Genomic DNA, 27,415 nt, shown 5'->3' on the forward strand with positions numbered 1-27,415 from the left:
ATGAGTCCCAGAGAAGTGAAGTGACTTTCACAGTTAAGTTAGTCAGCAGTAGATTTTGGACTAGAATTCCAGTCTCCAAACTCCCAGTCCAGTGCTATTTCCACCACTATGACATGGTGCCTCAATGTATCTGCTTGAATAATTTTCCTTGGATCACAAAGAACTACTTTCTTTGCTTGGTGATTTCAACTTTGAACTTTAATATCCGTATGCTACACTGAGATCAACAGAAGACACACGTGTGTGCTGATACAGGCCAGGCCTGTTTTCTTTGGAATTTTCTTTGTGGGATACTTATGTTATGGTTTAAAGGTGGCAGGGTTCAGGTTCTCACATGCTAATACATATGGATTCCACAGAAGTACCAGGTGTTAGATACATGTGAGAGTGGGACGCAGAGCTGCCTTCAAAACTCTCCTGCTTAAGATATCAGAAATGTAATCCCTATAGCAATAAGAACTACACCAGGGATTCAGGCTAGAGTATCCCTCCTCCTGGTAGAAGCTGGAAGCTCTGGTTTTTACATTTGTACACATACTGGCACTACTCATTTAAAACTGGATGCTGCACTCCTAAACTGGTTTCTGAAGTTTCATGTGCCTGGTTCCCAGATCATTCAACTTGCCTGCAAACTTTTTATAGATGGGTGGAAAGTAAGGACAGCAAACAGACCAGGACATGTAGATTTCAGAATCTTCCATTGCCTGGCCTGACATGCAGGAAGGGATTAGGCTTTGGAGACAGGTTCAAAGAGTTCAATTAAAAGAACTCATCTACCGTAAGTTACTGTAAAAATTTGGCTAAAGCAACGAGCTTCAGGAATCTAGGGAAGGGTTGCCCTTTTTCTCTGAAGTGTCAATTCCAATTTCAACAATTTGTTTCACTCCCCTAAACCTGACTTCCTTTAGTAGTGGCCTAATTTCATTTTGACCTGGAACCCATGAACTTGTGGTAATTTGTGTGTAGAAATCACCTCACCTTTCTAATGTGTGAGCTGAATGATCCCCAAAATTGAAATAAGTTGATGCCAAATTGAAATGAGGTCTCTAAGAACTAATAGAATGTCATTCAACATTTTATTCAATGGATTAGATGAAGGCAGAGATAGGATTCTTGTCAAATTTGTTAATTATATTAAATTGGAAGTGATAGCTAACAGTGGATGACAGAATCAGAATCTAAAAAGATCCTGACAGGCTAGGAGGATGCCCATCTAACAAGATGAAACTTGATAGGGATGTGTAAAGTTCTATATGTGGGTTAAAAAAAATTAACTCCCTAATATAAGAATGGATGAAGTGTGTGGCTGAATAGCACCTCCTATAGAAAAGATCTGGGGGGTCTTTGTAGACGGGAGGTTCAACAAGAGTCAGCAGGGTGATATGGTAGCCAAAAAAGCTCAGACTATTCTAGGCTGCACTGAGAGAAATATAGTTCCTTCCCATTCAAGTTCCTTCCAAACACTAGAGTTTCTGTGATTCTGGAAGCCTCTTTAAATTATACAACTACCTCATATAGTGCTGAATACAAACATCAGTTAAGTTTTTCTATCTCATCCATGTTTTGAGGCTATCATACAATAAGCCAGTGAATGTGAATTCTCAAGTTTGGGACCTTCTGAAAGATTTCTAATCACATTAGTATTGGTGGTCTATGATGTGATCAGTTCTGGGGGCCCAAAATTGACTAGATGTTCTTCTACTTTCTCCAATATGTCCATTAACTATTTAGAATCCTAAAAAGTTAGAGCCAGAAGGGATCCTAGAGATTGATTACCAGTCCAACTCCACCATTTTACAGATGAAGAGAAACTGAAGCTCAAATAAGGGAAATGATTTGAAATGTGGCTAATCAGTAGAAGAACAGTGGATCCAACCAAGGTTACTTGATTCTGAGTTCAACCGCCCTTCTCCTATATAATGCTTTGCAAAAAGACAAAATGATGTCCTGTTGTGAAGAGACAAAGGCTAGATTATTAATAGGCAAAGATTCATCTTTGGCCATGAAAAGCAGGAGGCTGGAATTTATTCTTACAATGTTCACAAACCAGTCAAGGTCTCCATTTGAAGTCAGAAGTTCAGAATGTAGTAAAGCAGACATAAAGGTGTCTAGATGGAATGGAGTAGATGGACTGGCATTCAGCACATGTACAATAGTCCAAAGTAGGGATGTGTTGGTAAATGTTTAACAACTGACTCTCTGAAAAAATAACAACCATATGCATGACAAACTTTTAGGTTTAGTGTGCTTTATTTACATTTTCTCCACTGCTTTCTTAAGTCTAGACAATCAACAAAACAACAAATCAAGCTCTGAATTGTAGCATTTACCTATTTCTGAGATGCAAATGCTCACACTGGAAACAACAACTGGCTCATGCCTGGTTTGAAGTATGTATATTTTATCCCTTGGACAATCTATAGCATCTTTGCAAACCACGACTTTTCTCTATGCTTTATGTATCTTAATTTATGTGAATGCTCTAATGCTTAAGGTTCTGGAAAGACAAAACCAATACTAACAGCTGTCTAACTGCAGTAAGGCCGCAAATGTCCCTCAGTCAGAAGTGCCTCAAGTTCTGGCACCATGCACTAAATAAACACTCTGCAGGCTGTGAAAACCCAAAGGTCATTTTATAGGGACAGGCAGCATCTACCTCTTGCAGATGCTAAGAAGCTATTTACAGCCAAAGAGGGCCCAGGCAGCCCCTTCCAGAAACCTGATTAATCTGTTTATGATGACTCCAAAGTCAAGTATAAATTCCCTGCTGCTCTATCCATCAGCAGCAGCTTTAATGAAAGTAAATACGATTTCACAAAGGTATAATCATTTCCAAGCCCCTACCCTAGTTGGTGAAAGACAAGATGCAGACTGCTTCCATAATCTATGAACATAATCAATTCCACATCATCTTTCCATACTGCCCAATACAAATATGAAAACACAAAGCTAGTCAAAGTCAAGAGATTTTGTCCCATTATTCCCATCAAGGAAGTTGCCTTTGCAAGAAGGATGGTGGAGACAGGTCTGTGATATTCACACAATCCAAAGGTAGATTTTTCACTGTGACCTATTAGATTTCCATGGTCCTACTCAAAAGCAGTGAGACTTAACTGTAACAATTGGTTTTGGTTTTTTTTTTTTTGCTCTATAAACAATAATGATTGTTCACTATTAAAATACGAGTTCTATTTTGCTGTATTTGGTTGTATTTCATAAAAGTTGCATGCAAGTAGATTTGTACAAGTTGAACAAAGTTGCTTATAATTTAAAGGAACCCTCTGATGAATCATTTGGTGAAAGAATCCTTTTGTAATGTGGATCTTCCCTCCCAGTCCCTATCCTCCTTACCCATTTATCTGCATCTAGCTGTACAATGAGGAGGTCTGGCTACATGATGACTAAGGTCCCTTTCTAACTCCAACATCCTACGGTTCTGCAAACCAAATTATTGTACATTAGGTGTTCTTAAAGATGGGGCACACTTGTATTTGGTTCATTCCAGCAAACTGAGAATATTAAAGGCGAGTAATCTGATGTCAGGGCTGATTCAGAGACCAACCAAAGGCAAATTGACACTTGTATAATTCTCTGGATAATAGGATTATAGAATGTTAGAACTGGAAGGGAAATGAGAAGCATATAACCCAACTCCCACATGATACAAATGGGGAAACTAGGGTCCCATAAGGAAGGTAAGGAGATTTACCCAAGGTTATTCCACGAGGAAGTGACAGGATGGGAGTCTGAAACTTGTTCTTCTGAGTCCCAATAAAGGGGCAGCCCAACCCTTGGCTATGTGGAACATGGTCAGTGGACACCTAGAACTCAGATCTATAGGTTCAGTAACCAGCAGCAATGCCAGGAAGAGGGAACAAAGTTATTTCTTTTCATTGTATGTGAAAGGACTTCAAAAACTATAAGGTTTCAGGAGGCAGCTAGATGGCACATTGGATAGAGCACCGGCCCTGAAGTCAGGAGGACCTGAGTTCAAATCTGGTCTCAGACACTTGCCATGTGCTACCTGGTATTTGGGCAAGTCATTTAACCCCTTTACCTAGACAAAAAAACAAAAACTATAGGGTTTCTATCTAGACACTGAGTGTCTTTATTGCCCTAATAGAATGACTTCATAGAGCAGGGAATTACCAAGTTGCTTAACACATAAATAGTACTGCAATTTGAGCATTCACTGATTCATTCAAATATTCACCAAACACTTACTATGTACCACGCACCCTCTTTCAGCATTTTTCCCATTAAGTAATATATAGTGTGCAGTACTTAATGAATATTTGTTGAGTTGAATTAAAAATCAGAAGGAAACAGATGCTTTCTTTGCAAACTGACTATAGGTATTCTCTTTGCTTAACAAAAAAAAAATGTCACAGATATCTTTTGTTCTTATATCACTTTCACCTCCAAATATATCTGTCTTCCCTTCCCTATCTATCAAGTCATACCTTGGAACAAAGAACAAAACATAAACACAAAAGAAAGAGAACAAAAGCATTTCAGCAAATCTAACCAACATATCAACCGAATCTGAGATGAATGTTCCACCTCCATGCTCTTCCATCACTGCAAAGGAAGGAAAGTAAGTCCATGTTCTTATCTCTTTTCTGAGGCCAGGTTTGTTCCTTATAATTACACAGCATTCAGTTTTGTGTTTTTATTCTCTCACTGATATTGTTGTAATCACTGTGTATGTTATTCCTGGTTCAAGGCAATCTCTTCCTAACTCTTTACATTTCATCAATCCACTGATTCAATGCTGTCTAATAAACTCTCATACTTCATTTTCTTGTCACTTTTACCACACATTCAATGTTTTCTACCAATGTCTGAAACAAGTAATAGTATAAATCAGGATTTTGGCTAATAGAGATATACTCTATGATGTGATCTCCAAGAACATATCATATCTACAGTATTAGATAGTCAAACACCCATAGCAGGGTATGCTAAAAAGACAAAAGTCCCTCTCCCAGAGAAGTTTATAATCTTTTACTTAATTTTACTTTGCTTAGGTCTGCAAGTTCATTGTTAAGTTAACACGGAGAATTCTCGGTGACCCCTCTATTGATGTAGATCAGTAAATGCTTGGCAAACTTGAAGAATTACGTGGGGCATTGCAACACTAAGGGACTTGGCCAAAGATCCCACAGCCAAAACGCATCAGAGGTAGGAAGTGTACTCAGGTGTTCTTGAGTTTAAAGCTAGTTCTCTATAATACCACACTGCCTCTCATGGGACCTTATAGTCTTGAAGATTGAAGAGAAGATACAGCTACACATATACACACACACAATTTAAAAAAACAGATATATCTACAAACAAAAATATTCACACATAAGACCCACAGTTCAGCCAAACACATTTTGTTTAGCTTTCTGCTTTCCCAGACCCTGCCTTGTATTTCAGGAGAGTGAGAGAAGAAGGATGCTTTGCAGAAATGAGGAGGAAGCTCAAGGCAGGAAAGGTTAAAGGAAGAGCTGAAGAACAGAGAATGAGCCAATGAATTAGGACTCTGTAGAAAGTAGAGGAATTGAAGAAACTACAGGAGCTGACAGTGGAGAGCAGCAGGGAGTAGGAGCTATTTTGGAATGAAAGCTAGGCTATGAGGAATAGGAAAGGAGCTAAAAAAATAACTTTTATCAACAACTAGTTCTCTAGGTGCCTCAGAACCCATCAATACATAGTTTTTATTTTATTTTCAGATACATTTTCCTTTCTGATTCTGGTGTCTAAGATCACTCTCTTCTGGAACATGCTCCACTTCAGTATAAAAGCCAAAAATCATTTCAGGAACCACAAAACCTTAATATGTTTTTTCTAAGGCAGTGTAGGTCCCTACTAAACACGTGAATGAAAAATGGAATTTGCTTTTGTATATTCTTTCCCCTTCTAAGTACGTGTGTCAAGTTTTCTCTCTCTGAAACTAGCTATACTGAATTAAGTTATAGACGACTCTCCTTCCAAACTATATTAAGCCACATCTGGAACACATTCACTTCATCCAACTCTGGAAGCAGAAAGACAAATAGCAGAAAGACTATGTTCTTTTTTTGTCCAATACCACATATGAACAGGTGTTACAAATGCTGCTGCTGCTGATGACAAAGGTGAAATTGCTTTCATACTCACATTTGTCCTGGAAGCAGTGGGAGAGAAAGTGGGATTTGACTGAGCAAAGGACCTTGTTGGAACCACAGCAAATGACGATCCAATATTTGAGGCAAAATCTAAAAGAATTACATAAGACCAGTCGGGAAAAAAAAAGAGACAGTCACATTGCTTTCAAATGTCAACCGCCTAGGATTAACAAGGAAAAAAAGGATTTTCTTTTAAAAATACTTTCTAATGTTTAGCATGATTATTTCTCGATTTCTCTTGGAAACACTTATCATTGACATAAAGATCTGCTTTTAAAAAACCAACACTGAAAATATCAATATATGAAAAAGCAGAATACACTTGATTTTCCGAAGATTTTATTGTTTTTGTTTGTTGTTGTTGTTTTTTTTTAGGCAACTGGGGTTAAGTGACTTGCCCAGGGTCACACAGCTAGTAAGTGTCAAGTGTTTGGTCTGAGGCCAGATTTGAACTCAGGTCCTCCTGACTTCAGGGCCGGCACTCTATCCACTGTGCCACCTAGCTGCCCCGTATTTTCTGAAGATTTTTAACTGGAAGATGGGACATGGAGGAAGCTACGGGGTTGAAAAATCTCATACGAGGTGTCATCAGAAACCTGATTTCATATTCATGTTATTAATCCTCTGGACATGCCTTACCGTCAGTTCCAGGTGGATTAAAAACAGCTGTGCTGTTTGGTGAGGTGCACAATGCTCCTTCTGCTGAGCCAACAACACATCGAATACTCGCACTAAAAAAAAAAAATTAAAGGGAAGGATTAAACATAAAAAGGAACAAAAAGTTAGAAGAAAAAGTATGATATATTTACCGTAGGCTTGGAGGGGAGATAAATAATTACCAATCACACAAATGTAGAATTTGAGAGTTGGAAGGGTCTTCAGTGACCATCTAGCTCAACCCATAGAAACACCCACTTTAATACACCTGACAAATCATCTAGTATGTGCTTGAAGACTTCACATAAGGGGGAACCCATTACTTCCTGAGTCAGCTTATTCCACTTTTGGACAGTTTTAATTTTTTGGAAGGTTTTCCTGACATCAAAGCAAGTTTGCCTCTTTCTAGCCTCTATCCTTTGCTCTTAATTATGTCTTTTGGGGTAAAAATCTAATCCCTATTCTGTATGTTATCGGTGTTCAATTGTTTTTAAGTTGTGTCCAACTCTTCATTCCACATTTGGGGTTTTCTTGGCATATATACTTAAATGGTTTGCCATTTCCTTCTCCAGCTCATTTTATAGATGGAGAAACTTAAGGCAAATAGGGTTAAGTGATTAGCCCAGGGTCACATACTTAGTAAGTGTCTGTGGCCAGATTTGAACTCAGGAAGATGACTTTAGACCCAGTACTCTATCCAGTGAACCTCCTGGCTGCCCTTATTCTGTATGACACTCCTTCAAATGCTTGAACACAACAATTGTTTCCCAGTTTTCTTCTTCAGGCTAAACACTGCCCCTTGTGCCAAGTTCCTTTGACCAAACATCATATGTAATGCACTTTGCAAACCTTAAAATGCTAATGTAAATGTTACCTATTATTTTTAACATATGACATGGACTCAATTCACTGAATGGGGTGCCCTCCTCTGCACCCTCTCCAGCTTCTCACTGACTTTCTTACACTCTGGTGCCTAGAACTAAATCTAATACTCCATATGTGGTCTGACTAGGGCAGAGTACAAAGGGTGATCGCTCTTTATGCTTAGAAGATATGGTCCAAGATCACATTGTTTTTGGGAGCTGCAACATTGCCTTGGTGACTCATGGCTTGAAGCCCACTAAAACCCAGATCTTTTTCAGACAAACTGCTCTCTGATAATGATGTCATTTTGTGCATATGAAGCTGAATTTTTAAACACAAGTGTAAGATGTTTATCCCTATGATGAATTTCATTTTATTAGACTTAGCCCACTGCTTTAGATTGTCAAGATCTTTTCAGATTATGACTTTGTTACCTAGTGTATTATCTCCTAGTTTTGCGTTACCTGAAAAATGTTATTATATCATCTATGCCTGTCACTTATCCTCTGTCTGCCTCAGTTTCCTCAACTATAAAATGGAGATAATAATAGTACCTACTTGATGGGGTTCTTGTGAGGATCAAGATGTTCATAAAGTACTTAGTACAGTGCCTGGCACATAATAGGTGCTGAATAAATCCTTGTTTCCTTTCCCTTCCCTTTACTCACATCATTGATGAAAATGTTAAATAGTACAGTATTATGCACTGGTTCCAGGAGAGTGTTCCTACAAAGTTGACTTGGAACCATCAATGATTAGTCCTTGAATCTGGCCAGCCAACTCAGGTCTTAAGGCATCTAGCTGTTTTATTGTCTAGCCTAAAGTTCTCCATCATTCTTACAAGAATAATTTGAAAAATGTTTATCAAATGTGTTGCTAAAATCTAGGCAAACAATATCTAGAGTTGTCCTATCTACCAATTTAGAAACCCTTCAAAAATCAAAACATCTGCATGAACTATACTTGATGAAAAATTTTAAATTAAAACAATTCAAGCCACCAAACTGGCAAAAATAAACAAAAATGGCATAACTCAGAGCTTGAAGGGCTATGGAAATAACACATCCTTATACATTGCTGGTGGAATTGAAAATTGGTGAAGTCTTTTTTGGAGAGCAATCTTTCAAAATAGTGTAAGAGTTACAAAAAATAATCATGCTATCTACTCCAATAGTCCAATTTTCAAAATACATCTTAAAATGTAATTTTAAAAAGAGCTCTTTTCAAATGTATTTTTAGTACCAATATTTGCGATTAAAAAAAAAACTGAAAGGAATTTAAATGGCCAACAATTTGAAAATGACTGAATAAATTCTGTCATGTCAATGCAATGGAATACTATAATGCAATTAAGACTGACAAATGTGAGGAATATGATTAAATATAGAAAGATTACTATAACATGATGTGAAGTAAAGAAAACAGAACCAAAAATTAAGTCTTCGCATTGATTTTCATGTAATAAAAGAAAAAAATATATAATGAATATGAATGGATAAAGACAGTGAATGAAGACAGAGAAGCAGGAATTAACAGAGTATTACTACTGAAGCTCATTTTTAAGTTTAAAGAATTGTAAATACAAGCTTAATTGGTTTTGGTTTTGTTTAAAGTTGAGTTTGCAATAAATTATTTATTTTTAAACGAAAAAGAGACTGGCTAAAGGAAAGGACTTAAATGTGCATCCTCTTCAAGTTCTTTGAGAATGAAGGACAAACAACAACAAATGGTCATCCACTCTTGTCACCAGAACTCACCTTTCAGAGAAGGTCATGCATTTCTGAGTGTGCATTTTCCCTTTGACATGCTGCTCCCAGTCCTAGGTCAGAAGAAGATGATGAATGATCAAAGGGCACTCTAGCACATACTGAAGGCAGATGAGTAACAGTAGGAATTCACATTTATATCATACTTGACGGCTACTAAACTCTTTCCATACATTATTTCATTGTGTCCTCATAACAACACTATGAAAGTGGTATTGTCCCCAATTTACTAATGAGAAAACTGAGCTGAAGTTGAGGTCTAAGGATAGAATCCTTAAGATTCTATAGGATCCTCAAGGATAGAAGGTAAATTCTTTCTGGAGAGACAATATATACATATATAAGTATATTCTAAATATGTGCAAAATAAATACAAGGTCATTTAATGGGAATAGTACCTGAGTCATCAGGAAAGACTACATGCAGAAGGTCTGAAATACCTCAGATATGAAGGAAACTAGGGATTCTAAGAGACAGAAGTAAGGAAGGGATGCATTCCAGGCAGGTGCAAAGTCAGGGAGATAAGAGAAAATTTCATGTGTGAGGAATAGCCAATTTGGCTAGAGTGTGGAGTGTGTGTAAGAGAGTGATATAATGGATAATAAGGATATAAAGGTAGGTCAGAGCCAAGCTGTGACGAACTTCAAGTGCCAAGCAGAGGAGTCTGTACTCTATTCTTCAGGCAACAGGAAGACGCTGGAGTCCACTGAGCAGAGGAATAACATGGTCAGACAAGGTCACCAAGCTTTCACGGTGGATAGGGAAAGAGTGTGTAATAGACCAGGTGACATGAGCCAAATGCCCTGCCCTTCTCTGCCTTACCTTTAGATCAAAGACTTTTTTATCACAGATGGTGCAGATGTGTGGCAGGTGGAGAGGTGCAATGCCATGAAAGTCATTTAGCTCATGAGCCTGGAGAGGCCTCATGGACAGCACGGGTTCCTCCTTCCCTCGCCTCTGGGAGCTGCTGAAACTCTGCTTCTTGTTGAAGGGGGTAGGCGTCAAAGGCCCAAACTTGGTGTCCGGTGTTGGTTCTTCTGGGTCATACAGCTCATAGGATTGGCTGATTGGTGGCCATTCCCATTGGCTATTTGATCCAGTGCCGTGGAGCAATGGGTCTACCTCTCCTTTAGGACCGCCTGTGGAGGGTGTATTCATGTGCTGTTCTCCAGGGAACCCTAGAGGCTGTCCTTGGGAATTGGGCCCATAAAAGTCTTTGGCGAAGCTGGCTTGACCGTCTTGCTTTGGGTGCCCTGTATGACTACATTGACCCTCATAGGTTACCCCAGCTGAGGTGGCACCCGATGTTGGCAGAAAACTCGACTGATTATCAGCATCTGAACCATAGGCCTGAGTACTACTAGCTTTACCATACTCATAGAACCCCGCCACAGCAGGAACAGGGCCAGTTTTGCTGATGCCCAGGACAACCGCTGGTTGATTAGAGGTCTGAGATATGACCCCACCAAAAGGATGCATCACCATGGCACTGGTAGCCTGACTGGGCAGGTTCATGGATGGTCCTAGGCCCTGTCCTTGACTGGGAGGTGAAAACGTGATTCCCCTAGATGAAAACCTGGCATTTGGCATTACTGCTGGGTGCTGGGGTGCCCCAGCATGGCTGTGTGGGGCAGTGATCACGGATGGAGGTCTCAGCTGGTTGAAGAGGGGCTGAGACATAGCCACTTTGGACAGGACTTGGTTCAGGACTGTGGCAGCTGCAGTGTTGCTGGTGACCGCTGACTGGGCCAGTTTCAGCCGGTGGAGGGTCAGCTGGGCTTGCAGTTGGGCCAGTTGAAGACTTGCAGGTGATGGAAGCAGAGGACTTGGATTACTGACAGAAAATGGGTTCTTGTCCAGAAGCTTGGCAGCACTGCAAAGAAACAGGTTTAAATTGGTTTTTATTTTAAAGAATCACTTATAACGAGGGCAGCTAGGTGGCGAAGTGGATAGAGCTCCAGCCTGGGAGTCAGGAGGACCTGAGTTCAAATCCGACCTCAGACATTAGCTGTGTGACCCTGGGCAAGTCACTTAACCCCAACTGCCTCACCAAAAAAACAAAACAACAACAACAAAAGAATCACTTATAAAAGACTGTACCTAACACAATCTCTGTCCTTGAACTCAAGACCCACAGACAGATTCTTTGTGGGCCAAGAGCTCTACTTACCATCCCAAAGTTCATTGCTTCTTGTCCCTCAATAAATTTTTGTAAAGAAGCAAAGTCATGTATCCTTAGCAAAGAAGGGGATAGGGGATGCAGTGAGACCCAGGACCCTTTCTGCATTCTAGCCAAAGTAGACAACTCATCATTCCTGGTATTTTCTTATCCTTCCTTCCCCACTCCAAGCCTTTGCTCATAGCCCAATGTGGGCTTACAAAGCAACACACCTGGCCCCTCCATCTATGCCTGTTGAATGGCTTGCCAACCTTGAATGGCTTTCTCAGGTGCCACTTGATTTATGAAGCTTTCCCTGATCTCATCTGATGGAAGTGATCACCTCCTCCTCAGATATGTCACAGAACTTTGTACTGTGATGGACTTGTAACATCTCATTTTGTATTCAACTGTAAGTTCCTTGAAGTCCAAGGACCATGTGTTGTCTTGTTATCCTTCTCAGCGTCTGACATAGTACGTTGTACTCCAGTGGATGCTCACAGTTCTGTGAGAATTATTCCATGAATAATTCCTCACTCACATCTCACATATTTTCTTTCTTTCTTTCTTTCTTTCTTTTTTTTTTTTTAGGCAATTGGGGTTAAGTGACTTGCCCAGGGTCACACAGCTAGTAAGTGTCAAGTGTTTGGTCTGAGGCCAGATTTAAACTCAGGTCCTCCTGACTTCAGGGCCAGTGACCTATCCACTGTGCCACCTAGCTGACCCTCACATATTTTCTTAAGGGTGACTTGTGACATATATGGCCTTTCTAATCTTTGTGGTATGACCCAAGACCTTTGTCTTAGGTTTGTGCTGAAAATTCAAAATGAACTTCAAAATTCAAAAATTCAAAATCTGTATTACAATGTTCAATATACAGGATAGACTTCACACAATAAGCAAAGCATATAATTAAACAAAGGATGTGGAGGAGGGGTGAGGTTTAGGATAAAGAAAGAATTTTCTGTGTTATACTTAAAACACATCCAGTTCAGGAAAGGTTTGAGGGAGGGCAGCTTTGCTTAGGGAGTTCAGTTCCTCAATAAGAGAAATGTTACTTTCTCTGTCTTTGTCATGAAATAAGTGTTCAGGGAAGTATGAGGCTAGGGGCAGGAGCCAGTCAGGAAAAGAGCTGGTACAGAATCCTAATAGCATACAACTTCCACTGGCCTCCTGAGTCATGTATTCACAGTGTGGCTTCATTGTTTTCTTTGAAGTGAATTCCCAGAACAGTAGGCACACCCATATTTAAATGCCAGTACAGAAACATATTCTAAAATCAAACTTCTGGATCATTCTTTCTCTCCCCTTAATGAATAATCAAGGGATAATTACACTGAACTAAAGGTGCAGCCGACCAACAGACAATACTCTTTCCCTCCGGTGCAGAGCAGGTCAGCTGTACTTTAAGATGTCTGCTGGAGGGCAGACAAGGATGAAGATACCTTTGCTCTCTGGGGAGGTTGTCATGGCTCAGGGGCAGCAGTTGGAGTTGGACAGGGACAAAGATGAAGAGGGAGGAGGGTTAGGAAGGTGCTGATTGCCTGAGTAGGTGAGAATATGAAAGGAAGCAAAGGATGGTCAAGGGGCTGCTGACAGACCCTTAATGCTAGCCAGTATTAAGTAGCTAAGCTTTGGAAGAGCAATTAGGCTTAACTCAAAACCCTATCCATATAGCAGCCAAACCTCTCTACCGGTTTTTCCAAAATACACCCTGTCCTCACTAACAAGGTGCTAATGAGGTGCCAACGGAGTTTCTATAACCAGAATGGGAAAGGATTTTTTTTTTCCTGAGAACTCAGCTGCATTTTCCCAAAACACAAAACAACAAAAAAAAAACAACTCTGGGCAGTGTTTTTGGCTAGGAGTTGTTGGGGGTGAGTGGGGAGAGAATGCGTATCTCTAAACAGTTATCTACAGAAGGTTTATCTTTTCAACCCAGTGTAGTCAACCATTTTAAAAATACTTGCAGGCTTGGCATAGGGAAGCAGTTATCTTGGAATCAGGCCCAGAATATACAGCTGGTGGTGGGTTTACCCTGAGACCTAACACAAATCAAGAAGAAAGACCTGTCTGCCTACCATTGATGGAACTCTACTATTTGCTTCACAAAATCTTAACTACCTCTAACTTGATATTCAAATTGAATAAAAGTTTATCTACCCTTATCAATTAAAACTGAAAGCTATTTTAGACAAAAGATGTAGAGATGCCAAAAATAAGTGAGAAGTTTAACAGTATTTTAACAGAATTTTTTAATAGTTCATCTTTCAAATGTCAGTGTCTACCACTTCATCACAGAGCATTAGCATAAATTTTCTCCTGATACATGAAGGAAAATTATGTGGAAGATTTTCTGTGGAAAGAATGAATACCCCTAGGAGTCCTTTCTGCTACACTGGAAAAGAGGGAAGGGCCCTCAGAGGTGGCATCTGACAACAGCTGGTCCAACAATAAAGTGGCACTGACCTCCTGCCCTTTGGACTCCAAGTAGAAGTGAAATCTCAATAATCAAAAGTCTCTGGCTTCTGATGGTTCACTAGCTTATGAAAATAATGTTGTCAGTCAATGTGGCGCATGGGGAATAATTTCACACCATCCATTCTAGCTTTGGTATCCAGGCACTCAAGTTTAGGAATTAATCTAGCATGAAATAAACTTCTCAGTGAAATAAAAACCATTCCCAACTGCTGTAGCCTATAAGAGGGCTGAGATAAGCATCACCACAGCTCACCATCTACCATGACAAAGGTGACTTAGGGAATGGGGACAGAATTAGAAGCAAGGGAGAGTAAAGACATGTAAGTTGTCTCTTGTATGCAGTGGTATCCAAGTCAGCCACGAGATGCAAAATGTTAGCCCCTGCAAAGACTTCTTACCTCAATTAGTACAATCAGTTTATTTTAGTAAAGAGGAAACTGAGGACCAGAGAAGGGGTGTGACTTTCTCCAGGTCACACAACTAGTTACTGGCAGAGCCTGGACTGGAACCAATATTTCCTGCCCAAAGGTTTTCATGCTACAAGGCAATATTTCCCAGAGGGCAAATGAGCTTAGGATGCAAAATACCTTTTTTGAATTCTTTTTTTTTTGGTGGGGGAGGAAGATGGATAGAATGTTGTTTGAATCCTGTGTGCATGTCACCAAAATAAGTTCCCTGAAGGAAAGAGGCATTTTTCTTTCTTTTCTCTCTCTCTTTTTTATATTAAAAATTTATTAAATTATTTATTTTTAGTTTTCAACATTCACTTCCACAAGATTCTGAGTTTCAAATTTTCTCCCCATCTCATCCCTCCCCCTGCCCCAAGAGAGTATGCATTCTGAATACTCTTTCCCCTAATCTGCTCTCCCTTCTATCACCGCCCCCTTCTTTTATCTCTTTCCCCTTCTATTTTCCCGTAGGGCAGTATATATTTCTATGCCCCATTGCCTGTATATCATATTTCCAGTTGCACGTGAAAACAATTTTTAACATTTTTTTTAAAACTTTGGGTTCCAAATTTTCTCCCTTCCTCTCTCCCCACCCACCCTCATTGAGACAGCAAGCAACTCAATACAGGTTATACATGTGTAGTCATGCAAAACACTTCCATAGTAGTCATATTATGAAAAACTAACTCTATTTCCCTTCATCCTATCCCACCCCCCATTTATTCTATTCTCTCTTTTAAACCTGTCCCTCCTTAGAAGGGTTTGCTTCTGATTACCCCCTCCCCCAATCTGCCCTCCCCTCTATCATCACCCTGCTCTCTTGTCCCCTTCTCCCCCCCCCATTTTCCTGTAGGGTAAGAAAGATTTCCATGCCCAATTGAGTGTGTATGTTATTCCCTCCTTAAGCCAAATCCAATGAGAATAAGATTCACTCATTCCCTCTCACCTTCCCCCACTTCCCCTCCACTGTAAAAGCTTTTTCTTGTCTTTTATGTGAGATAATTTACCCCATTCTCCATCTCCCTTTCTCCATCTCCCAGTATAATCTTCTCTCACCCCTTAATTTTATTTTTTAGATATCACCCCTACATCTTCAACTCACCCTGTGCCCTCTATCTATCTATCTATCCATATAATTTTTCCCCTCCAACTACCCTAATACTGACAAAGGTCTAATGAGTTACAAATATCATCTTTCCATGTAGAAACGTAAAGAGTTCAAACTTAATAAGTGCCTTGTGATTTCTTTTTCCTGTTTACCTCTTCACACTTCTCTTGAATTTTGTATTTGAAAGTCAAATTTTCTATGCAGCTCTGGTCTTTTCATCAAGAATGCTGGAAAGTCCTCTATTTCCCTGAATGTCAATTTTTTCCCCTGAAGGATTATACTCAGTTTTGCTGGTAGGTGATTCTTGGCTGTAATCCTATCTCCTTTGACCTCCAGAATATTATATTCTAAGCCCTCTGGTCCCTTAATGTAGAAGCTGCTAAATCTTGTGTTATCCTGATTGTGATTCCATAATACTTGAATTGTTTCTTTCTGGCTACTTGCAATATTTTCTCCTTGACCTGGGAACTCTGGAATTTGGCTATAATATTCCTAGGAGTTTTCCTTTGGGGATCTCTTTCAGGAGGTGATCAGTAGATTCTTTCCATTTCTGTTTTACCCTCTGGTTCTAGAACATCAGGGCAGTTTTCCTTGATAATTTCTTGAAAGATGATGTCTAGGTCCTTTTTTTGATCATGGCTTTTAGGTAGTCCAATAATTTTTAAGTTATCTCTCCTGGATCTATTTTTCCAGCTCAGTTGTTTTCACATTATCTTCTATTTTTTCATTCTTTTGGTTTTGTTTTACAATGTCTTGATATCTCATAAAATCATTAGCTTCCAAATGCTCCATTCTAATTTTTAAGGAAGTATTTTCTTCAGTGTGTTTTTGGACTTCCTTTTCCATCTGGCCAATTCTATTTTTTAAGGCCTTCTTCTCCTCATGGGCTTTTTGGACCTCTTTTGCCATTTGGGTTAGGATGTTTTTTAAGGTGTTATTCTCTTCAGTATTTTTTTGAGTCTCCTTTAGCAAGCTGTTGACTTGTTTTTCATGATTTTCTTGCATCACTCTCATTTCTCTTTCTGGTTTTTCCTCTACTTCTCTTACTTGCTTTTCAAAATCCTTTTTGAGCTCTTCCATGTCCTGAGACTGTTTCATATTTTTCTTGGAGGCTTTGGATATAGGAGCTTTGACTTTGTTGTCTTCTTCTGGTTGCATGTTTTGATCTTCTTTGTCACCAAAGAAAGATTCTATGGTCCGACTCTTTTTTGCGCAGTTTGCACATGTTCCCAGCCAATTACCTGAGTTTGAAATTCTTTGTTAAGGTAGGGGTCTGCTTCCAGTGTGGAGAATGTACTGTCCCAAGCTTCAGGGGTTTTGTGCAGCTGTTTTCAGAGATACTTCTAGGGACCTGTAAGTTTTTAGTTCTTCCAAGGTGGTATGATCAATGCTGAGGTGTTTACTCCTTTCCTGGCCTATACTCTGGTCTATGAGTGACCACAAGCACTCTTTTCTGCCTTGGAACTGTGAGAAGGATTCCCTCTCCATTGCTACCACAAGTTCCACCATGCCAGCACTCCTCCTTTCCCCAGGACTGCCACCCAGAACTGTGACCCAGATCCAAGCATGGGCAAAGCAAGAGAATCCTGTGTCAGCACCAGCAAAGAGATCCCTGCAATAGCCCTCTGATCAGCCACTCAATTTCCCCTCTGTCTGGGGGCTGAGAGCTCTGGAAGCAAATGCTGTCCCGGGGCTATGCTGGGACTGGGGTCGGGACTCAGCTTCTTTCTCACCACAGTCACAGACCCTTCCTACTGACCTTCTAAGTTGTCCTTGGTGTTTGTGGGTTGAGAAGTCTGGAAACTGCCATAGCTGCCTGTGATTCAGTCCTCTGAGGCCTGCTCCAGATTCTCTAAGGCCTGGTCTTTGTCTGTGGGCTCCATGCTGAACTGCTTTCCTCTCCCAGCCCAGTGCAATAGACCTTTCCAATCAACCGTCCAGGTTGTCTTGGACTGGAAATTTGTTTCACTCTGCCTTTTTGCTGCTCTAGAATTTGTTTAGAGCCATTTTTATAGGTATTTGGAGGCGTTTGGGAGAGAGCTCAAGCAATTCACTGCTTTTACTCTGCCATCTTGGCTCCACCCCCCAAAAAAGGTCTTTTTCAAAGAGTATTCCATCTCTACAAGCCTGTGGGAGACCATTTTGTGACCTGGGCCTTTGGAGTCTCAATTAGAACATCTTTACCAGTGGAAAGACCAGTTCTTTTATGAAAGCCAGACAAGTCTACTTCTTTCTAAAAAGTCTGCTTGCCTTTACTGCTTGGGGCAGTAGCCCACCTGAAGAATCTTTTCATTATTAATACCTGGATCCTCTCACAGTCTTTGCTAGTTATTGTACCCCTACCCCCATCCCTAAGAAGCAAGGGATAACAGTGGTATCCTCTTGTCCTTGACTTCTGAGTGGGAGGGATTTAGGAAGTTGGGAGTGGTTGAAACTTGTGGTATCTATCCCTTTCCCCCACTCCTTGCCCTGCCTCTACTCTCTACAAAGTCTATTGTGCACAATACTATTCCATCACCACTGATCAAGTTCACGTTTGATCAAAGGAAGAAGGCAAAAGTTAAGTTACATAACCTAGGGAAGTGGGCAGTCAGTTTGATGGTATATTATATGGCCCCTGGAGAATTATATGTAAATGAAGTGCTTAAATATGCACTATGGGAGAATTTATGGATACATCATTGTGATTCATCTCAGCCCATAGAAAGCTCACTGTCTCAGGGCTGATGGTTAATTTTTGGTTGTTAATTCACCATGCAGGGAACACATACTGCATGATTAGATAAAACTCTACTCTTGCAATCTTGAAACCATTGGGTCTGTTTTAATAAGCACACCCATAGCCTGAAAACAAAAATAAAATTTGAAAGACAAATAGTTGTACTTATCACGTCCAGAGATTGAGGAGATACAAATGAAATGCTGCCCATAGTTTATTCCATTGTGTTAAAAAATATATACAACAGGTAGGACTTGACAGCCCCCTTCTAAAAGTTACTGGTTTAAAAAGTCATCTTGCATTTTACTCTGAAACCTAAATAAGATGCTATGATGAACCCAAGGATTGGTATAAAATGTGCTCCATTCTGGTCTCCTTACTGAAGAGAACTGAGTTACATTTCTGGTGCTGTAATAGAAGGGGCTGCTAGGTGGCGCAGTAAATAGAGTGCCAAGCCTGAAGTAGGAAAGATTGATCTCCTTCAGTTCAAATCTGGCCTCAGACACTAGCTGTGACCCTGAGCAAGTCACTTAACCCTGTTTGTCTCAGTTTCCTCACCTGTAAAGTGAACTGGAGAAGAAAATGTCAAACCACTCCAATATCTTTGCTAAGAAAACCCCAAATAGAGTCACAAAGAGTCGGCTAAACAACAGTCACACTTTAGTCGAAAGAGAAAGGCCTCATTCTGGGCATCTGGAGAGCAGGATGAGCTATTGCAGAAGTTCTGAAAGTGTGGCCCATAGGGTTCCCAAGACTCTTTCAGGGAGGTCCATGAGGTCAAAACTATTTTCATAATAATACTAAGACGTTATTTGCATAATAAAGTATTCCACCCTTTTCCAACTACTTATCTGTGTGAGGTTGGATTTTCTTCATATACTTAAGCAAAATAATGTATCCTAATAGATTGAATGCAGGAGCAGATGTGAAAATCCAGCTATTTAGTCAGACATTAAAGAGTTGATTTTACTCTGCCAGATGAGTGGCAGAAGAACTTTCCTCACAAATATACTGCTTGCCATTGATGTAGTCCAATGCAAATTAGCTCAGAGGAAAATAAAATTTTTAAATTATAAATAAAAAAGTTCCAACTATGCATTTTGCCAAAATTACTACCCTATTTAGAGTACATGTGCTAGGTACTAGTTGGGTAGCTTGATCTTTACTGCTAAAAGCTGAGCTGTTCAGAGGAATCCTATCACACTGTGGCCTCTTCCATGAGGAACTGCCAGTCACACAGGTGTCTGCTGCATAGAACTGGACCACTGGATCAGAAGTGTCATGCCATTAAGGAGAGTGATGAAAAGATTAAATAGGAAACCTGTTCAGGAGCACCGCTGGAGGAATTTGTTGACCAGAAAGCCATTGCTTTCTTAGAGTCTAGAGGAAACAGACTTTGCTTACATCCTCCCCTTCATTCTGTATGGAACCCACAAAGGAGAAAATTACAAGAGTCACTTGTGTGGTCCAGAAAATATCAGCCAGGTGAGACTGGTAGGCTGGGAAGTGACACTTCTACATGTCCCAGAAAACATGAATGGGGCATGGACAGGCTCCTGTTTGTTTAGAAAATGATGGGAAAAATGCTATTTCCAATCACTTGGAACTCTTTATTTTCAAAGTCCCCATGGTCTATCCCCAAAGACTATCCCAAAGGCAGAACTGGCTTTGTGTACACCACTCCTATAGGAAAAGTCGTATCAACAAATTTCCCTCTTTGGAATCAAAAGAATCCTTAGAGGGAAGTCACATAAGTTAAAGGAAAGCTTAGGATAAATTTCAGAAACTGAAATTACTAGTGGTGCTGGAACAATTATTTCACTTGTCAGAAAACTTACACGAGGCATACAATCTCATTTATCACCTGATATCACTCATAACTTGGGCCACTGCCACAGCTGCTTAAACTCAGGGGCAAAAGAATTGAATTATTACTGGACTGGTAATATTTCCAATTAGACAAGACATCTTCTTCAAGGGCAATTAACCTCTTTTTGGGTCATGGAAACCTTTTGGAAATTACAGAATGATGTTTTTAAATGAATAAAATAAAATACAAAGAATTACAAATGAAACCATGGATACCAGAGTATGTGTGTGTGTGTGTGTGTGTGTGTGTGTATTAAACAAGTTTATATACCCCTACTCTAAGAGGGGTAATCCCATTTAGGGATTTTATTTCACTTTGTCAGTCAGCTATATTGAACTCTCTTCCATAAGACCAAACGGTGAATTTGTGGGTTAGATACAAATTGAATTAAAACGAAAAACAAAACAAAACACAGTACATTTATTAAGCAACTACTTGTCAAGGGCACTGTGTTAGGACAGGGAATACATAGATAAATAAAAGCACAGTCCTTCCTTTCAAGGAGTTTACAATCTACAAGTGCAAAATGTCTTCAAAGGAAAAGTTCATGATGCCACCCACTCTGGGTTGGGGGCTTTATCGTAACATTAGCTCAAACATATATAGTATACACAATCACACACAAATATAAAAGTTTTGCTTTCCAAATGCCTACCACAAATGGAATCATTTCTATTTTTTCCATCTACTAGGACGTAAGTTCTTCCAAGGTACAGAGAACATCTAAATTGTACTTGGTAATTATCATGGGATGTAAGACTCTATTACATAGTTGGGAGCACACTACTTGATGGTGATAATAAAGCAGTAGTCTTATGCCTAAAGTTCAGACTCTGGTTAATATCACAGAATCACAGAATGCCATATCCAAAACAGAATTCAAAGCACGTACTCCAAACCCCTCCTTTTCCTTTGGAGGAAATTCAGGCCCAGAGAGTTTGTGTGATTTGAGCAAGGCTTCCTGGCTAGTTAATAGTGGCAAACCTGGAAAGCTGGAAGTAGAACCCAGGTGTTCTGACACTTCACAAAACTGCTTCATTCATATTCACCAGATTAGTCTTTAAAAGAACAGAGAAGGATTTCTCGTTAAGCAGGTTTACAGAGGTTTCATACACATCCAAAGTCCTAACAATAACTGGTGTTTAATAGGCCGAGGTTACCCATTTCTTTTTATTTTTCCAAGGTTTACCACAGATGAGACTTCTCTGACTAAGCTTGAGACAGACTAATCTCAGAACATTCTTGGACTTTGGACATGGTATTGCTGAAGGGCAGTATGGGTAGTGTATAGGAGAAAGAGCATTAGACTTGGAATGAGGAAGATCTTGGCAAGTCACTCTGAGTCTTAGTTTACTCAACTGTAAAGTGAGGATAACATCTACCTCCCAGGGTTGTTGAGAAAATCAAATCTAATAATAATGTATGTAAAGTGCTTTGCAAATTTTTAAGCACAATATAAATAAAAGTTATCATCATATGATGGTTCATATCACCATGGCACCCCTGAGGAACAACTCATTTTGGAGAAGCACAAATATCCTTGTTGTCTGATTTGTATTCACAGCTATAACATTCTGGATTTATTAGTGATCTCTGTTCTAAACTTAATCAGCAGGCACTTAAATCAACTGTGCCCAGTACTCCTGTTCACTAGATAGCTCTTCTCACTCAGTTCCTGGAACCACATGCTATCAGTATTTTTACACTTGGCAAGTCAGGGTATGAATATTTTGCAATTTGAAACTAACTTGGTAGGCTACACCAAGGTGTGCAAAAGGGAGCTGATAATTTAACGAACAAAGCCAGAGAATAAACACCTCATTTTCTTAACTCAGAATTGACCGAACTAGAAGCAAACAAACAAAAAAAAACCTCATTAACTCGTTCAAACACTAGGTACAATTAGAAAGCATATAACAGGAGAACAAATAAAAATAAATAACCCTGAATACAAAACCATACAGAAAGGACCTCAGAATATGGTTTAAAATGTGTTTTTGTGTATTGGATAACAATTTTGTCCATTCCAGAAATTTATTTATTGTAAGATGGCGTGAAATAGAGAGGCAGAGTGGGAAAATGGGCTTTACAATGCTACAGGGGGAAAATGCTAGCTTTGAAATCAAGAGTGTAAGTCCCAGATTTTGCCAGTTACTTATTGTTTCACTTTGAACAAGTCATTTCATTCCCAAGCCTCCGTGTCGTGTCCTCATCTGTAAATTAAGGGGCTCAGATCAAAAATCAACTCAGTATTGGAAATATAGTGATGGACTTTGAGGTAGAAGGACCTGGGTCCAAATCTGACCTCAGAGGCTAATTAGCTGCCTATCCCTGGGCAAGTCACATGACATTTCTAAGCCTCTGTTTTGCTAGTTTGTAAAACGAGGCTCACATTAGCTATGTCACTTACCTCACAGGGTTGTTGTCAAGATCAAATAAGAAAATGAATGTAAAATGCCCTATAGTAGCACATAAACGGCCGTTGTTGTTATCCTGTGAGTAATGACAGCCAGAACACTTCGGAGAGGCAACACGATAAGGCAGAAAGAACACTGGCATAGTAATCAGGAGACCTGGGTACTGGAAGCGGAGGAGTATTTGTTTCACAAGTATTTGTTAAGTGCCTACTATGTGTCAGGCTCTGTGCTAAGCTCTTTCTTTACAGATCTTATTTGATCCTCACAACAATCCTGTGAGGTAGATGCTATTATTATCTCCATTTTACAGGCATGTAAGAAGGCAGACAGAGATTAAGTGACTTGCCCAGGATCACACAGTATCTGAGGTGGGATTTCAACTCAGGTCTTCTTGACTCCAAGCACTACAGTACTGAGCTGCCTCTAAGAAGCATAGAACGGGGTTATATTAACCCTACTAACCTCATGAACAAAATAAACTGAAAGGTCCCTGGGTTCTAAATGTGGAGATTATACACTTAAATGCACTTTCTACATTTTAAAGCACAAATACATGTAAGCTACTAGCTGTGTGACCCTGGGCAAGTCACTTAACCCTTTTTGCCTCAGTTTCCTCATCTAGAAAACGAACTGGAAGAAGGAAATGGCAAACCACTCTAGCATCTTTGCCAAGAAATCCCCAGATGGGGTCATGAAGAGATGGACATGACTGAAAGGTATCAACATCAACAACAGAATTTCTTACAAACAGTGACAGGTGACCTCCTTGAGGACAGGGTCTGTTTCATTCTTATCTTTGTATCCCCAGGGCTTAAAACAATACCTGGAACATAGCAGGTGCTTAATGCTCGATGACTGATTGAACTGTCATAGGGAAGAGGATATTTATCTTTCACTCCTCTGAAATATCTACAATATACTCACAGTTACAGAATTCAAACCAATTTATAACAAAAGTTTAAATACATTTTATGAGGTTAAAATGGACACATCTGAGTTAACATGGATGACTGGAGAGAGCTGTACCAATGACGAAAGTACTGTAGTGGCAAGACCACTAATTCACTGAAGCCCTGAAATAGAAAATGTGTAGATACCCATTAAGATGAGTCGAGCAGCTAAAAATCTAGTCGTTTCTTCTTCACGTTGGATATTTTAACCAAAGGTTTCATGAAACCATCTACCAAAGTGGGGAAGAATTGTGGTCTGTATTGGTGAAAGAATGGAATTACAGGTCTCTTGAAGATATATTTAAGTAAACTTTAGGCACATATTATAAAGTCTTGTCAAACTAAATGGCCATTATGACAAATAATGGGAAAAAACCTAGATTGGAATTTGGGAGATACAGTTCTAGTCCTGGTTCTATCACCAACTGGTTGTATGACTATTTCACCTCTCTAGGCCTCAGTTTCCCTTTCTGTAAAATGGTAGTCTGGACTAATGAAATCTAAGATCCCTCATATTTTTGTAGTTCTACAGTATTCTTTGCCAGTGAAACATAGTAATGCAATTAAAAAAAAAAAAGGTTTTGTTTGAATTTAACAGGTACACAAATAATACAGAGATATTGTGAGTTCCAAGTAGGTAAAAAGTAATGACATTTAATATAGCATGAGAAGTACCATGAATTTTTAAATTATCAATCTACCTAAATTTCACAATCAGGGTTTTTATCCTCTTATTCTAGCAGTTTCAAATATTACTGTTATGAACATATGTGATTAATCCAGCGACGGCCGTCCTGTAAGAAATTCAACATGCTCCTTAGTATTGGGCTGCCTGGTGTCCCAAACATTCAAATCTCACCCAACCTTAGTAGTACCTTTCTGATTGTTTGGTTCAGGCTAATTAAGCATCTGGTTTTTTCCCACAAGTTAAGATCATGTCTCTGTTCACATTGAGCTTAAAAAAAAAAAAAGACAGAAACAAGATAAGTGTAGGTCCCCCTCAATGAAGCTCTTCAAACAAAGCTTGGATGATTACTGGCTGAGTATGTTAGGTGTGTGGGAGTGGGGGTGGGGGGCTGGTTCTTGTTCAGGTTAGACCAGCTGGCCTCAGGGGTTCCTTCTGAGATTCCGGGATTCTGTCTGCCCATAATGAGAATGTTTCATTTCACTTCCCTTGATTAAAAGAGAACAAGACTTGAAATCAATAACATTTTCTTTGAAAGAGCAAAAACTCTGAAATCAAAGCAGTTGAAATTGCTTGGCCAAGGACTTAGGAAAAAAATTTCATAATAACAGGCAAAATATGCTCGTTCAGAAGCCTGCTGCATCTTAGCTTACATACGGAACAAGCTACCATTGGCTTTCTCTCCATAATCTTTAGAAAAACAAAACAAAACAAAACAAAACAAAAGAAAACAACAGTTCTGTACAAGTTACAGCAGCAAGAGAACGTGTCCCTTTCAGCACTGATCAGACAAGCTGTACCAGTTGATCAAGTTGGCCGTCTAGATTAAACATGCACACAGGCCATTCCACTTAATTTCTTGGTGAGGGGGGGAACCCAACCACAAACCCAACTATGGTGAAAATCCAAGTAGACCAAGACCAACCGTGGCAGAGGACTGAAAATAATAGCTAAACTTGTCGGCCAATTTTACTCTGTTAACTATTTTTTGGCTTTCTCTTCTGCTGACTCCATCCATTGCTAATCAGAAGGAGTGAGGAACTGACATGTACTGAGCTCTCTATGGTAAAATTGATTAGTATATTATTATGGAAAATAAGGAAGTCATTTTGTTGGAAATATCAAATTCCACAAAATCATATGTGGCAGCTGTTTAGTACATGTAGGGGTGGGAAGGAGTGTGTGAAAATATTAACCCCATCCTTCACAGTCATCTGAAGTCTCTGAAAGGATATACAAGAAAGAACTCCCAAGAAAACACAAGCGGCAACTGATAGGCAAAGTTGTAAAACGGCATCATTTTTGGTATAAAAAAAAATTCCCACGATGTATGCTCTATGTGCACCCGTTTTTAAAAGTGTGGATTTATCTTTTATATGTTTGCAAGCAGACAACTGGTAGGTGCTACTACTGTGTATGTTGAAGCTGTTTATTGAAGTGAAAGAAGAAATGAGGTGAGTCATACCGTGTTGCAGCCTGCTACAGCTCATTACATTTATGTAAAAATGTGTCCCCAAATCTCATTTTAGGAGCTTAAACATTTACTGCTTTCTTGGGGGCAAGTCTAAAAATTCTACTTTTGAAATCCAGCTTGGAATTTAACTTCCAGTGTTCTCAGAGTGGTAAAGAACATTAACCAGCACATTAGGGCTGGTTAGTAAAATTCTGTGTCGTTTCAAAACGCTCTCTTCTTAGAAAGGTTCTTTCTTCACTAATTTAGAGATTTCCTCCGCTTCAGACTGAATCTGTTCTCCACTTCTCAGAAATGGAGAATTTTATAGGTTTAGCCCATCTCAAAAACCCTACCTTTCACTTTCTTCCGCTCAAAAATTCCAGGACCGCAAAAATCTTTCAATCCTGAGAACATCTCATATTTTGGGAGTCAGACAATTCTAAATGTTTTCTTTTCCATGCCTACGTATTTAATGACCTTAGGAACTACCCTAAAGTCAGACTTTTGTTTTTAAAAATTATCTGATCACTCACATAAATAAAAACACCATCTAGACTCGCTAACCCAAAGCAGAGATATTATTTTCACACTGGAAGTGAGGCAATCTACACGACTGAGGTCACATGTCAACCTGCTGGTGCTGGTGATTTGGGGGAAAAAAATTTAATGGGGTAAGAGGAGAAGGAAGGAAAACAAACCAATTGTGTACGCATGCACAGAATCTTAACAATGAGAAATTTATCAGGAGGGCCATGTGTACTGGTGAAATGTGAAGAAAATGATTCATTTCTCCTTTGTATGGGGGAAGATGGGGATGACATCATGCAACCTTACCTTTCTGAAAAATATCAGGGTGACAGGCACTGAGCTCTGACCTGTAGGGACTGGAGCCGCGGGTCATTTTGGGTGTTGTGAATGTGGCTCCCTAGGAAATTCCAATGACATTCTACCAGCTTTCTGCATGCGGATTATTTACAAGCTTCCTCTTACAAAGTCACAAGTTTGGGAGTGGAGCAGGAGCAGGAGGAGGAGGAGGAGGAGGAAAAGGAGGAGGAAAGAAAGAGAGAGAGACAGAGAGATTGACCCAGTTCCACTGCATACCCAAGACTGGAAGAAAAGTCACATGGTCTCCAAGAGCCATTCTTGCTGCATGACACATGCCCAGTGGAAATGGCCAACAATATCAGTTGATGTTTATGTCATATATTCTGAATCTCTTCACATATCAACACCCCAGGGCCAGAGCGTACGGACAGGACTTTGGAGAAGTCCTCTGAGGGTGGTATTGAGCTAGTGAGACTAATTATGTCAGGCATTTAAAATAAAATACCAGGGCCCACTTACCTGGTCTCCTTCTCTTACTCCTTTTACCCTAGTCTCTCACTATAATTTCCTCCTGAAGGCCTTAAAAGGGATCTTGAGAAATCCTAAGGTGGCACCACTCACTCAACCACAACCCTAACCTTCCAAGTTACCCATTTTTATAAGAGAATCACTAAATACTGTACCTACGATGCTCTGTTTCCTATTATTCCACACTCCCAATTTGTAACTAAAACTCTTCTCAAGGTAGGTATCTTAGGTAATCTTCCACTCCTTGTCCAAGGTGTCCCTTAATTTAATATGACACAGGAAAATTTCAGTATGGTATAGCAGAAAGAGCATTGGATTTGAGTCACAGGA

At 39.7% G+C, this 27,415-nt stretch overlaps 1 protein-coding gene across 1 annotated transcript in view; it reads right to left on the reverse strand.

Annotated features, from left to right (window-relative positions):
- The window catches only part of RBM20 (RNA binding motif protein 20), a 236,296-nt gene that overhangs the window by 47,659 nt on the left and 161,222 nt on the right, over nt 1-27,415 (reverse strand). The window contains exons 2-5 of the mRNA XM_027851849.1: nt 10,265-11,315; nt 9,434-9,495; nt 6,795-6,886; nt 6,148-6,245 (exon numbers count right to left, since the gene is read on the reverse strand). Coding sequence (XP_027707650.1) covers nt 6,148-6,245; nt 6,795-6,886; nt 9,434-9,495; nt 10,265-11,315 — 1,303 coding nt within the window. The remainder of the gene's footprint in view (nt 1-6,147; nt 6,246-6,794; nt 6,887-9,433; nt 9,496-10,264; nt 11,316-27,415) is intronic.

The sequence above is a fragment of the Vombatus ursinus genome, unplaced genomic scaffold (assembly GCF_900497805.2).
Source record: "Vombatus ursinus unplaced genomic scaffold, bare-nosed wombat genome assembly UNPS02009205.1, whole genome shotgun sequence".
Taxonomy (NCBI): domain Eukaryota; kingdom Metazoa; phylum Chordata; class Mammalia; order Diprotodontia; family Vombatidae; genus Vombatus; species Vombatus ursinus.